General features: G+C 44.6%; 1 protein-coding gene across 3 annotated transcripts in view; it reads right to left on the bottom strand.

Moving 5' to 3' along the window:
- EFTUD2 (elongation factor Tu GTP binding domain containing 2) overlaps nucleotides 1-14,343 on the bottom strand; it is a 179,410-nt gene that overhangs the window by 75,413 nt on the left and 89,654 nt on the right. For 2 of the 3 annotated variants that reach the window (XM_068263300.1, XM_068263301.1), the window contains exons 2-3: nucleotides 7,252-7,376; nucleotides 208-373 (exon numbers count right to left, since the gene is read on the bottom strand). In XM_068263300.1, coding sequence (XP_068119401.1) covers nucleotides 208-373; nucleotides 7,252-7,365 — 280 coding nt within the window. In that variant the 5' untranslated portion in view covers nucleotides 7,366-7,376. Of the gene's footprint in view, nucleotides 1-207; nucleotides 374-7,251; nucleotides 7,377-14,240; nucleotides 14,337-14,343 lie in introns of those variants that run through there. The other variant, XM_068263302.1, reaches the window with a different exon arrangement.

The raw sequence follows: 14,343 nt of genomic DNA, 5'->3' as shown, positions 1-14,343 counted from the left end.
CACACGTGAAAATATTGATGAATTAGCACAGTGAAGTGTAAAATACCGAATGCGGTACTATTTTAAGGACTGGGATTTTGTTATCGAACACCCTTTGATAAATTGAAGCCATAGTCTGAACAGGGCCTTAGTTCTATGGATAGGGCAGCTTCTGTATAGTCAGTAGTGGGGTGAGTTTTCCTTCTGGTCACAGAGCCCATCTCTCACCTGTCAGAGGCTGGGTGTCTTCTTCCTGCACAATGGTCTCCACCTCTGGTCCATACACTTCCTCTGCAGTGGGGTAATACTTCTTGTCCTCATGAAGGACAACCTCCATCCCTCCTCGGTCCTCATCAGGATCTCCCATATAGTCATCATCCTCGTCTTCCTCTGGCTGGAGAAAGACAAATCACTAATGTATTACATGCGTTAAGTGAGCCAGTCTATCAGCGACCATCTACAGCAGGGGTCCCCAAACTTCTTTGGTCAAGGGCCGGGACAATACATAATACATAATATGATGTACAAAACATTACATTAAACCTAGGTAGTATAAACTATTACCTGTAAACATGAGCAGCCCTTTTGTCTCCCATTTAAAGTCATCAAGCAAGTAGTACTACTTACCCGAGGCTTCCCCCTGCCTCTGGCAGCCGCTATGTCCCTCGCCGCAGCTCCGCTCTCAGCTGCTTGCCCCTGGTTTTTGCCAGGTCGTCCTCTACAGCGCGAGCGCAGATGTCAATCACCTACATGGGGTCCGGAGTGTTCTGTGCCTGAGCAGTATGTTCCGAACCAAGTGGAGGTGACTGGCAGCGGCGCTCGTGCAAGCGCAGTAGAGGACACCTGGCGAGGAACCACCAGGAAATGGGAGCCGTGGCGGATGGAGCAGAGCTGCGGCTGCCAGGGGCTGGTGGAAGCCCAGGTAAATAGTACTCTGGATAGCAATACTTGCTTGATGACTCCTTTAACCAAACATGAAAGACTATCTGTATAATAGTAATAACATTTATTATATAGTACCCCAAAAGTGCAAGGCGCTACTCCTGCTACTGCTGAAATTCTGTTTGTCCCCACGTTTATTGCCTGATGAAGTGGGCATGTCCTGCGAAACGCGTTGTACTTTTGGAGTACTACATAATAAATGTGATTACTATTATACAGACAGTCTTTCATGTCTGCTTTATGGAGGTAAGTCCACCGCGTCCTCCAAGCAAATTTGAAAGGTTTTCTCCACTTTTACCCTGCTGGCGCCTCTGTTGCCCCTTTGCTGTGCCCCTGGTGGAGTGTCATCTACCCCTTTTCTGATCTACAGAGAGCGACTTCTTAAAAGTGAACCTCCAGACTAAAAATTGACTCAGCAGCACTGGAAAGGCTTGGTGTTTCTTTGAGGGCTTGTTTCCACTGTTGCGACGCGATTTCGGCCGCATTCCGACGCTTGTAAAAACGCATGCGGATGCGTTTCCACATGCGTTTTTACCCGCGATTTCGCGTGCGATTTCGCATGGCAGGGTGCCATGCGAAATTAACCATGACACTGCCAGGGCAAAATAAAATTGGAAAAGGTGCGAAATCGCACGCGAAATCGCGGGTAAAAACGCATGTAAAAACCGCATGCGTTTTTACTATTAAATACATTAGCGGCGATTCGCACGGATTCCCGACGCAGGCGAAATCGTTGGCTCTTTTGTGCGTTTTTTTACCGCTGAAAAAAACGCACATCACCAACGCTACAGTGGAAACAGGCCCACCCACTTGCATACCATGTGCGAATCTGCATGCGTTGGACGCATGCAGATTCGCGATAGTGGAAACAAGCCCTAACTGTTTCACAGCATCAGAACTTTTTTTCTCTTATACAAGCCTCATTTTTAGCTGCACAGAAAAAAACTGCCCGGGCATTTTTCCCCTAATGCTGTGCAAAGCATGATGGGATTTCTGATGATGTTGTTCTCGTTCTGCTGTTTTGGTGCATTTTTTTTTTTTACATTTTGAATTTGACATTTGAAGCCTAGTGTGTGCAGCTGGGAGGGGTTATCAGGACACAGGATAGTTGGAACTGTCTCCTGCTCCTTGTCCCCTCCTTTCAACCAAAAAGATGGCTGCCCCCATGACAAAGATGGCAGCCCCCATGAATCAAACATTTGCCTGTTCTTTTAAAACGGGGTGGGTAAGAGATAATATTACCTAACTAATGTAACTTAATGACAGTGTGTTTGTTTAGGCTGAAGTTCCCCTTTAATCCTGAGTGAGGACAGGTCTAATCTCCTCACCTGCCTATACAGTGGTTGCCTTTGTGGTAACCCACGTTTGTGAGTATACTCTTCTCACGAATTATCTTTACGAATTTCATGCTGAACATACTACACTATATTGGGCTCTCGGTTTCTCTAACCTTTAACCAAAGCAGATATTGTGCCCCCAACACGGCATGTGCAGATAGTAAAAAATCTTTTTGCGCCGGACAGTGAAGCATACCCAGGGGACAACCTGTCATCCAATTGGACAGCAGTGTCACCTGAAGCAAAATTGGATTGGAAGCCAGCGAATTACTGCTTTCTGGCTTCCCTGTGGATGGGTGGTGGCAGCACTGCTATTCTGTATGCGGACCACCAATATTTTAAGATGCAGTGGACCGCATCTATAAGCAATACATGTTGTGAGTTGAGGACCAGTGAAAAAAACCTCAAGGGCCGCATTCGGCACACGGGCCTTAGTTTGAGGGCCACTGATCTAAAGAGACACGAGACATGAAGCAATTGTGCCTTTTGTGAAATCTACTGAATTTATCCTAAAGTGTACTTGAGACGGGGGAACAAGTGGACTTTTATTTACCTGGGGCTTCCAGAAGCCACCTGTAGTCTGTCAGCTCCCCTGGTGTCCTCCCAATTAGATCCATTGCGCTGTGTAAACTCCAACTGAGTAACTTGCTATTGCGCAGTCCCTGCTTTGCTTTTCCTTGATCGCACACCAGAGGCTCAGAATGTTCTACACATGCACAATTTATACCAACCACACAATTGCAATCGAGGATGCGCGTGGACCGGAACAGTGCATGCGCAGTAGCCCCTGCGTTGCAGACTTTAATTTCGCTACAGCAGCCCAACGGATTGGACCAGGAGGACAAGGGTACTGCTGATCTACTTTTCTCCTACCCTCCAGCTCCATAGCAATATAAAATGTTACTAGCCTGGAGGCTAGCAACACATCTGTCCAGCATTGGGCCCAGAACTGTAGCCTGAGGGATCATGTCCCGTTCCTGGTAGGTGACAGAGTTTGAAGGTGTACGCGCACCTTAAGAGGCCAGTGGTGGGTGTGGCAAGCATAGGTGGAGACATGTAAAGTGGCGTGCAGCAATGTGGCAGAAGCAGGAATGGCTAAGTTTTCCAAACACCATCATTTACCAGAGTTTAAAAGAACCTTGTTAAAGGACAACTGTAGCGAGAGCAATATGGAGGCTGCCGTATTTATTTCCTTTTAAGCAATACCAGTTGCCTGGCTAGCCTGCTGATCCTCTGCCTCTAATACTTTTAGCCATCGACCCTGAACAAGCATGCAGCAGATCAGGTGTTTATGACAATGTCACATCTGACAAGCTTAGCTGCATGCTTGTTTCTGGTGTGATTAAGCTATTTCTGCAGCCAAATACATCAGCAGGGCTGCCAAGCAACTGGTATTGTTTAAAAGGAAATAAATATGGCAGCCTCCATAGTCTCCTTACATCAGTTGTCCTTTAAGTGAAGAAAAATAACCTGAAAATTACACTTCATATAAAAACGGTCAGTAAAGCGTGTCACAATAACCAGGGCTGTGGAGTCGGTCCAAAAATCTACCGACTCCGACTCCACGACTCCGACTCCTCTAATTTGCATATTACAATTTTGTTGATTAAAAGTATGTAACATGAAATTCGTCTCTTAACTGCCAACGCTTAGGAATTTTAAAAGACAACTGAAGTGAGAAGGATATGTAGACTACTATATTTATCCCCTTTAGACTAAAACTAGTCCTTGGTAAAAGTACTTGTAAAAGGTACAACCGGAACAAAGAACATCTATCAGGCTCTAGGCAATGTAAGTGTGGGTACATGTAAGAATGATGTGCAGGTACTCTGCAGGGGAATGAGGAGATTGTAAACAGACAACACCTCTGTGTTCAATGTGCACAGCATTCTCAGTGGATTCCCTGCAGCTCTGTGGGGAGTGCATATGTAGTACTACTGTGTAACAAAGTAAACCTGAGACAGATGAAATTAAAGTTTTATACATACCTGGGGCTTCCTCCAGCCGCCTTCAGGATAATCAGTCCCTCGTTGTCCTCCTCCACCACCTGGATCTTCTGCTATGAGTCCAGGTACTTGAGTCAGTCAAGCGTAGTGCGCATGCACACACTCCGCCGCCAGGAGCATACTACACCTGTGCAGCACTATTGCGCAGGTGCAGAATGTTCCTGGCTGTGGGAGCGGGGTGCGGCCGGACAGCGCTGACTGGCTGAATTACCAGGACTCATAGCAGAAGATCCGGGTGGTGGAGGACAGTGAGGGACTGATTAGCCTGAAGGGGGCTGGAGGAAGCCCCAGGTATGTATAAAACTTTACTTTTCATCCGTCTCAGTTACCCTTTAATTTGTAGTCACCAAACCAAATTTTAATAACATATCAAATTATTTTATTTCATCAGCAAAGGGAGTGCATACATTTGCATAAATCAGCATCAATGCAGAATTATTTCCATCTCGTTGACCATCTCTATTAGTGACATAGCTACACATCAGGCTTTATTCTTACAGCATAGATGTTATTTAGTATATATAAGAGAGTCCTGTGTACACATCATATATACAGTCACAATCAGATATGTATATCTGACCTTAAAAATACGGGGACTGCTTTATTGAAGCAGCACAAGTAACTAATTTTGATTGGTTTATTTCATTTTTGTGGACTAAGCACAGCTATTACTGTATATATACTGTATATATACATTATTTTTAATGACTATTATCTGAGAAATAGAACATTTTATCATATTTTCTATTTTAATTACAGTTACAAATTCATTAGGAGTCGGAGTCGGTGCATTTTTTCCCGACTCCGACTCCAGGCACCCAAAATTGCCCGACTCCACGACTCCGACTCCACGACTCCGACTCCACAGCCCTGACAATAACAACTTCTCCTTCCATGAGCACACATCTGCTCTGACCTACCCAGTGAGTCACTGATTTTCATGCTGAAGGTCTTTAAAGAGAACCAGAGACAAAGCACCCTTATGTATTTTCCTATATATATCAATGGGAACATGACAGTTAACACCTACCCTGCTCTCGGTTTCATTCTTTTCTGCTAAATCTGCCTGTTATCAGCCCTGATAAGAATCCCTGACTGAGCATTCAGTCTAGCTTTGCCCAGAACTGTGATGTCTTTTCAAGCCCAAGCCTGCCCCCTCCTGGCTCTGCTTTCCTGCTATGTATCCTCCTAGCTGGAAATCAGAGCCAGAAGGGGGGCAGGCTTGGCCTTCAAAAGACATCACAGTAGACTGACTCAGCTATAATCATTCTAGGCAAAGCTAGACTGAATGCTCAGTCAGGGATTCTTATCAGAGCTGATAACAGGCAGTCTAAGCAGTGAATAGTGAAACAAAGAGCAGGGTGGGTGTTTACTGTCATGTTCCCATTGATATATATTGGAAAATAAATGAGGGTGCTTCATCTCTGGTTCACTTTAAAAGGGAACTTAACCGAGTAAAATGATCTAAAATTAACACATGATGTACCTGAAAGTGAATATTACATACTTACCTCTCCTTAAAACACTATACTGAATTCAGTCTGAAAGCACAATTTATGCTTCAGGATAAAACAACTTTTAATGCATCACTGAACACAGATGTTGACTGTACTGCCTGTGCACATTTTGGACATGGAAAAGAAGTGAGAAATCAAAATGAACACCCTATTGGTAGCCTATAGCTCCACTATATTATAAGGAAGTTGGTCCTCTCTTAAATTCTGTAAATTGAATACATATAAATAAATAACACACAATCAACATCCTCCACCTAGCCCAGTGATCGGCAAACTTGGTTCTCCAGCTGTTAAGGAACTACAAGTCCCACAATGCATTGCAGGAATCTGACAGCCACAGTCATGATTCATAAAGACAAATGCATTGTGGGACTTGTAGTTTCTTAACAGCTGGAGAGCCAAGTTTGCAGATCACTGGACTAGCCCAACATGTTTCACCATAAACTCTGGAGGCTTCTTCAGGGGACAATTATAAAGTGCAGTAGTGTATAAGGTGCAACAAGCAAAATACATTCATATCAAATTATGTAGCATAGCCTCACGGCTATACGTACAAGCTGTACAATGGTTGGCTTGTATGCATAGCTGTCAGGCTATGGTACATCATTTGATATGAATGTATTTGAATTGTTGCTGCTGGGCTGGAGTCTACTTGGCTTATCGATACGGCAGCTCACAGCAGGACTCCTCCTACTCATCAGGGCTGTGGAGTCAGAGCCGAGGAGTCGGTGGTTTCATAAACTGAAGGGTCGGATGATTTTTGTAAAGACTCCACAGCCCTGCTACTCACACCTGCCCACTTCCGCTCCATAGGACAGTACAGGCTATTCTGCAGAAAGCCCTGGCAATATATTGGAAGTATTGTCTCACACTCACTAATGGATCAAACCCATAGTCGTTAAGGGGAGTGCAACAGCTAAAAAGAGGGAGGACGCCCTCTATGCAGTATTCAACAAGGAAGAAAGCTGGCACATCCAAAATCAATCTTTATTAGTTCCATGTAAAAAATATGGCCAACCTTTCGGAGCCGCGTAGGGCCCCTTTGTCAAGGCAATATTTGCTCTGAGACAAAGATCTATAGAAACAAAAAGACAATAAAAAGTAACAAAATCGTTTTCGATTGGTTTAATAGCACATACACTCTACTATCTGGTTGAGGTAGTACGAAAGGTTGTTTTGTTTTTTTGTTTATACTTCTTTTTATTGTCTTTTTGTTTCTATAGATCTTTGCCTCAGAGCAAATATTGCCTCGACAAAGGGGCCCTACGCGGCTCCGAAACGTTGGCCATATTTTTACATGAAACCAATAAAGATTGATTTTGGATGTGCCAGCCCTAGCAATATGTCTGTATGGAGATTAGTAGACCAGGCACAACCAGTTAAAGGACAAGAATCAAATAGCCTAGGTTTGACTACAAGTAGCAAAACAATCCTATACAAAAGCTTGCTCCATTCCGTTATATCCCTTACCACATCAATATCTCTGTCCTCTCTTCCCATATCGTCATCATCGTCGTCGTCATCATCGGAGTCCAACTCAGGACCAATGTAATTCCCAAACTCATCATAGGGATCAGTGTCCATGTCTGCAAATCCTGGAAGGAGATTATGACAAACGTTACCCTGCATGATTCATCATTGCTGTTCATAGTTATGTTATGGTATATCCGGGAAGACAGCAGAGTACATCAAGAACTAATGATAGCACAAGAAGAAGCAGGTCCAGATCTATATAAGTAAAGACATCAAACCATAAACAGCTGAAATAATCAGAATGCTGTGTTCCCACTTCAGTGGAAAACGGAAACTTTTTTTGGGAAGGGGTCACAACTGTATCAGTGGGAATTGCAGACGATCCCTAAGTATTTTTCCACACAACTTTACGATGTGCAGATCATTTTAACAAGTTTTTTTTTTATTTTTTACAGTAGGCATGGATTTCCATTGAAAACCAAATCAGAACAATTACATCAATGGCTACAGTAGCCAAATTGCAAGGACTCCAGGAATCTCCGTAAAATCATGGCACCTTCACAATTTAGCAAATCGCGTGTGCTATTGCTGCTAAGCAGCCGCACTGAGTCCCAACCCTTACACTGTGTGTATACAGATATGAAGGCACTAAAAACAGGGCTGTGGAGTCGGTGTTAAAATCATCCGACTCATACTCCCTTTATGAGACCTCTGACTACAGGTACCCAAATTTACACCTACTCCTCAGTCTAATATTTACAAAGGCCATGGATTTGGTTCAAAAATCACCTGACTGCTGCTTCAGTTTATTGAAACCACTGACTCCAGGTACCCAAAATTGCTCAGACTCTGAAGCCCTGACTACAACAAAAGTTGTTTAGGTAAGAGTTCCCAAACCCTGTCCTCAAGGCCCACCAATAGTACTTTTTCTGCAGAAAACCACAAACATGCACAGGTGAGGCCATTAGTGTCTCAGCAGAGCGGATTACCTCTGTGGATTTCCGCAAAACATGCACTGTTGTTGGGCCTTGAGGACAGGGTTGGGGAACACCGGTTTAGGTGATACCTTCAATGACTGACTGCACAAGATTTCTATGCAAGCTTTCAAAATGTTAAGTTTCTTCTTGATACAGAACTTGTTCTGAGCCAGCTCTGTAACATGCCGGAAGAAGAAATGTAACGTTTTGAAAGTTTGCAGAGAGATCTTGTGCAGTCAGTCATTAAAGGCATCACCTATACAACGTTCTCTCCAAAACTAATACTGACCAAACGCAACTGGTTATACAGATATGGTGAGCCAGAATTAACGGGAGCCAGATCTATGTGCACTGATGAAGGCCAATATAGCCTAAGAGGGCAAATTTATATTAGTGAAGAAGCTACAGTCTGTGCTGATCGCTGCTTATGTAATCGGTCTCACTGTAGCTTATTTTGAGCACAGTAGAGATGCATCCACACTAAGATTTCCTTGGCTGAAACAACTGTTCTCACTTGTTTTATCTGTAAATCAAAAGCATGGCACACATTTTCAATTAAGATTGGCCAATCACTACCAACTTTAACACCTATAAGGAGATTGTGTTGTCCATTCTACATGGAGGTGGTAAAACTGGTCAGTGGTTGGCCAATCACAATTGCGTACCAGGGTTACTTAAGTAACCGCAACCCTCCAGCCAGTAACGGAGCCCCCCTCAAAGCTGGTTGGTTGAGACCAGTCGCTGGCTAGTGCACATGCGCAGCCTTGAGGCGTATGCACCCTGGTCGCACCACCGTTGCCAGGAGCATTCTGCACATGTGCAGTAGTCATTTTCCTGCACTGCACATTCGCAGAACGCTGCCATGCATGGAGACGTGTGAGGCCAGTCAGCTTGGAGGGGGTCACCGCTGCTGGCTGAAGGGTCAGCCGGCACAGGATGACTGCAGGGGGCTGCAAGAAGCCCCAGGTAACTGCTTTTTCTTTTTTTTTTTTTTTTTTTACTTAAGATTTCCTTTAAAGCGTGTACAGATGTCTTCCAACATCTATGACCTTCTCTTCAAAGACAGCAAGAACTGATCACCTTGCCCAATATCACTTTTAATCCTACTTTAACTTCAAAAGAAGTTCCTGCAGCATGGTGCTACTCATGCATCCAATGAGTGTGTGTAGTATGGGGTCTTTATCAGTGCTGCTCAAATCCGGATCCGGGAGACATCCGGATATTTCTATCCGGATATCTCCCAGTTACCTGTGCAGGGGGGGAGGGGGTCAATCTTACTTGCATGATGTCTTCTTCGGTCCGTCACTCGGCGCCTCCCACGATGCAGTCCAAGCGGCGGTCACGTGATTACAAACACTTCCTCCTTCCGGGTTGAAGGAGGAAGTGTTTGTAATCGCGTGGAGCGCATCGTGGGAGGCGCCGAGGGACGGACAAAGAAGACGTCAGACAGGTAAGATTGACCTCCCCCGCCCACCCCGCACAGGTTTACTGGGAGATATCCGGACAGCAACTATCCGGATGTCTCTGGGATCCGAATTTGAGCAGCACTGGTCTTTATACTTACCTCTCCATCCAGTTTGCATGGTGCTCCGGATGAAGCTCTGTACACCCAGTAATTTTGCACACACATCGGGCTGTGCACAGCATCTGGGGCTGGAAGTGTTCTGCGTATGCGTACTCCAAAAGCAAGCCCAGAACGCTCCCAGTCGCAGTTTGCTGTGACCGCAGGATGAGAGAGAAAAATTACAAGGTGCACGGAGTGGACAGAGCAAGTGCCACATCATTACACGGGGACTCCATCCAAACCAGAGGACAGGTAGGTATAAGGACCCCATACTACACACACTGGCATGTATCATTTTGTAGGTATAGTGTCAGTTCAGGTGTCCTTTATTATATTATGTATTTATATAGCACTCACACCTTCCAGAGTACACAGTCGTATTACTAATATAGCTGGTCAGTAAGACGCAAATAATTCCATCTTGCATGCAAATTTAATGCAGCTTGGAAATGGGACAAATGCACTTCCGGTGGATTTTGAATGGCCCAATTCCAAGCCATATACAATTTGCATCTCTAAAGGCTCATACACACATCAGACCATAGTCTTTGGAAAAGGAAAGATCACAGATCAATTTTACCCCCTTCCATGTAGTATGAGAGCTATACCTTCACAGTCTATTCTATGGAGCTGAACTCCACATCAGATAGAAATCTTTGCAAGATGCTGCACACAAAGATGCTGTAGACATTCAGAAGATCAGTATCTGCAAAAGATCTCTTCCTGTCAAAGATCCATTCCTGAAAAATGCATTCATAGTCTATGAGATCTGCAGATCATCATACACACCTTGTTTAACAGACATTCATCTGCAGATCAGATCCACCAGGATGGATTTTCAGATCTGCAGATGATTGTCTGATCTGCAGATGAATGTCAGTTAAACAAGGTGTGTATGATGATCTGCAGATCTCATAGACTATGAATGCAATTTGCAGGAATGGATCTTTGGCAGGAACAGATCTTTTGCAGATACTGATCTTTTGTGTCTGTACAGCATCTGTGTGTGCAGCATCTTGCAAAGATTTTTTTCTGATGGGGAGTTCAGCTCCATAGAAAAGACTGTGTAGGTATGGCTCTCATACTACATGAAGGGTGGTAAGATTGGACTGTGATCTTTCATTTTCAAAAGACTATGGTCTGATGTGTGTATGTGGCCTTATGGCCCATACTCACGAGGGACTTTTGTCGCCTCAACACGCGGCGCGCGCGTGTTGCGGCGACAGGTCGCCCGTGAGTATGGGCCGTTGCACACGCGCGCACCCCGAACTGTCGCCCGTCGCTCATGTCGCCATGCGATTGAAAGTTTCAATCGCATGGCGACAGTCGCCGCCGCACCTCCGCCGCAACTGTCGCTAGTCCGCGTGAGTACGCGGACTAGCGACAGCAACCTCCATTAAAGTATATGGAGCTTCCGGCGGAGGGAGGAGGAACGTCGGCGACAGCTTCCGCCTCGCCGCTGGTCCCTCTCCCGCGTGTGTACGCGGAGGGACCTGGCGAGGAGCTGTCGCCGGCCTGTCGCCCACACGCTCACGTGTGCTGGCGACAGGCAACATTTGCAGCCTGTGAGTACGGGCCATTAGACTCCCTACTAGCCAACTGTTCCTCAGAGGTGCTAATTAACTACGCAGTCATGGTATAGTGTTCCACCTACAATATGATGTTAATTTTGGGGGTAATTAACTCATAAGTATGTTTTGGGTGGTGAAAGGAAACTGGAGTGCCCAAAGGAAAGCCATGCAGACATGGGGAGGACACAGAAACATGCTAGTGTTTTAGTTCAGACTCAGGCCTGGAAACCACTAGAGCGCTTTTTTTGGAGAGTTTAGGGAGCGCTTTAAATCGCTGGTGATATCCCTAACCGCTCTGCCAATGTAACTAAATGTAACAAATTCCACAGTAGCGATGCAATTAGCAAAATCGCAATCACAGGACAAGCAGCATTTTGGGAGCGTTTGCTGTTCAATGTAAAGTATTGAAGTGCTGGCAAATCGCTCATGAATCATTACACATAGCAAATTGTGTGCGATTTTAAATTACTACACACTGTAAAAAAAAAAAAAAAAAAATTGAAAGGACCAATCAGAATCAAAATAGCTAATTGCAAATCACAATCACTGGCAAAAAGCGTATACTTTTTAAAATTGCTACCAAAAGCTCATGTAATCTGTTACAAAATGCTACTTAAAAACGCTAGCGATCGCGCTTGCGATTTTTAGTGGGTTCCAGGCCTCAAACGTGTTACTATAGTGCTGCAAAGCAAGACTACTAGCCAATACATTACTGTGTAACTTTGACCTGACAGGACACACAAACGCCATGGCGAAGATTTGTGGGTCTCCAGCTATGCAAGAAGTGTGCCAACTACTTAGGCCACATACACACATCAGACTATAGTCTTTGGAAAATGAAAGATCACAGACCAATCTTACCACCCTTCATGTAGTATGAGAGCCATACCTTCACAGTCTTTTCTATGGAGCTGAACTCCCCATCAGATAGAAATCTTTGCAAGATGCTGCACACACAGATGCTGTACAGACACAAAAGATCAGTATCTGCAAAAGATCTGTTCCTGCCAAAGATCCGTTCCTGCAAATTGCATTCATAGTCTATGAGATCTGCAGATCATCATACACACATGATTTAACTGACATTCATCTGCAGATCTGAAAATCCATCCTGGTGGATCTGATCTGCAGATGAATGTCAGGTAAATCATGTGTGTATGATGATCTGCAGATCTCATAGACTATCATTGCAATTTGCAGGAATGGATTTTTGGCAGGAACAGATCTTTTGCAGATACTGATCTTTTGTGTCTGACAGCATCTGTGTGTGCAACATTTTGCAAAGATTTTTTTCTGATGTGGAGTTCAGCTCCATAGAAAAGACTGTGTAGAGTATGGCTCTTATACTACAGGAAGGGTGGTAAGATTGGTCTGTGATCTTTCATTTTCAAAAGACTATGGTCTGATGTGTGTATGTGGCCTTAGGGTTAAATTCTCACTGGCAATAAATGCCATTACCAGGAGAATGCCAGTAAAAATAAAGACAAGAAACATGTACACTGCACTACCACTGCGATGTCATTGCAGTCATACATACAGCAACATTGACACAGGTATGTCAGCATTAGATTATGAGCTTCCATTACGATATCATGAGAACATATTAAAGTACACCTAAAGTGAGAGAGATATGGTGGCTGACATTATAATTTCCTTTAAAAAAAAAAAACTGTTGCCTGGCAGTCCTGCTGATCTCTCTGGCTGCAGTTGTGTCTGAGGGTCCGTTTCCACTACAGCGAATCTGCATGCAGATTTGCATAACCCATTATAGTAAATGGGCCTTGTCTGGAATTCTGTGCGGTTTGTGCAGAAAAAGTTTGCTCAGCAAAACCATCAGAATTCGCTCGCCGCACACATGCTCGCAATTCATTGGTAATGTATTGAACAGGAAAATTGCAAGCGTTTTAGTCTTGCGGGTTTCCATGTGTTTTTGCTCGCGTTTTCGTTTCAAAACCCATGTCAATGCATACAGGTGTTCCAACATTTCAGCATACCTGACAGAATAGCATACAAATGCTACTGAGCATGTGCAAAGTCATGCAGGTCATAAATTAACCCTATAATTCCCATCAGCAGCACTAACCTTGCAAACAGAGTTAGCTGCCTGGGTCATGGTGTGCAATGTCCACTATCCAAGTGGACATAGAGTTAGAATAAAAAGTTGTCCAAGCGAAGCAAGGACCGAACTCGCAGCCCAGTGCGCGGGCAAAGGGACACTGATTCTACTAAAAAGGAGTATATCACTTTAAAATGTATGCTATTTTGTCAATGTATGCTAAAATGTTGGACCACCGGCATTGACATGGTTAAAATCGCATAGCACAAACCGCGAGTGATTCCGCATGAAAATCCGCATACAAACGGGAACAAAACCGCATGTATACGTTCACACATTTTTCGCGTCGAAATTGCGTCGCAGTCGTGGAAACGGGCCCTTAATCACACACCTGAAACAAGCATGCTGCTAATCTAGTCAGACTTCATTCATCTGATCTGCATGCTTGTTCAGTAGCTGTGGCTAAATGTATTAGAAACAAAGGCTCAGCGGGTCAACCAGGAAATCTGCATTGTTTAAAAGGAAATAAATGGAAGCCTCCATATCTAGCTCAGTTCAGGTCCGCATTACTGCTAATGACTGATATTAATATTAGTATCCATGTGTTTATATGGCACTGATACATTTATAACTAGAACTTATACATGCAAGTTGCTTGAGCATGTGAAAGCACAAGTGGCAGTCATTGTATGTAACCCCATTTATATTGTGTACAGCCCCGACTACATAAGCCTGGCACTCCAGAGCCCCCTCCCCGCACACCGGGGACCCCCATCACACCGGCCGCACACACACGTTCCAGCTACGTTCCCACTCACCCGCTCACGCCGCTCTCACACTCTGTGCGCCGCCAGCCACGAAGGACCCAATGCGCCAATAGACCTTCAGCCGAGAGCTGTCCCTGCCGCCTGCTCCAGCTTA

The sequence above is a fragment of the Hyperolius riggenbachi genome, chromosome 12 (assembly GCF_040937935.1).
Source record: "Hyperolius riggenbachi isolate aHypRig1 chromosome 12, aHypRig1.pri, whole genome shotgun sequence".
NCBI classification, from domain to species: domain Eukaryota; kingdom Metazoa; phylum Chordata; class Amphibia; order Anura; family Hyperoliidae; genus Hyperolius; species Hyperolius riggenbachi.
The sequence above is the reverse complement of the archived record's forward strand: the minus strand, read 5'-3'. Positions and strand labels throughout refer to the sequence as shown.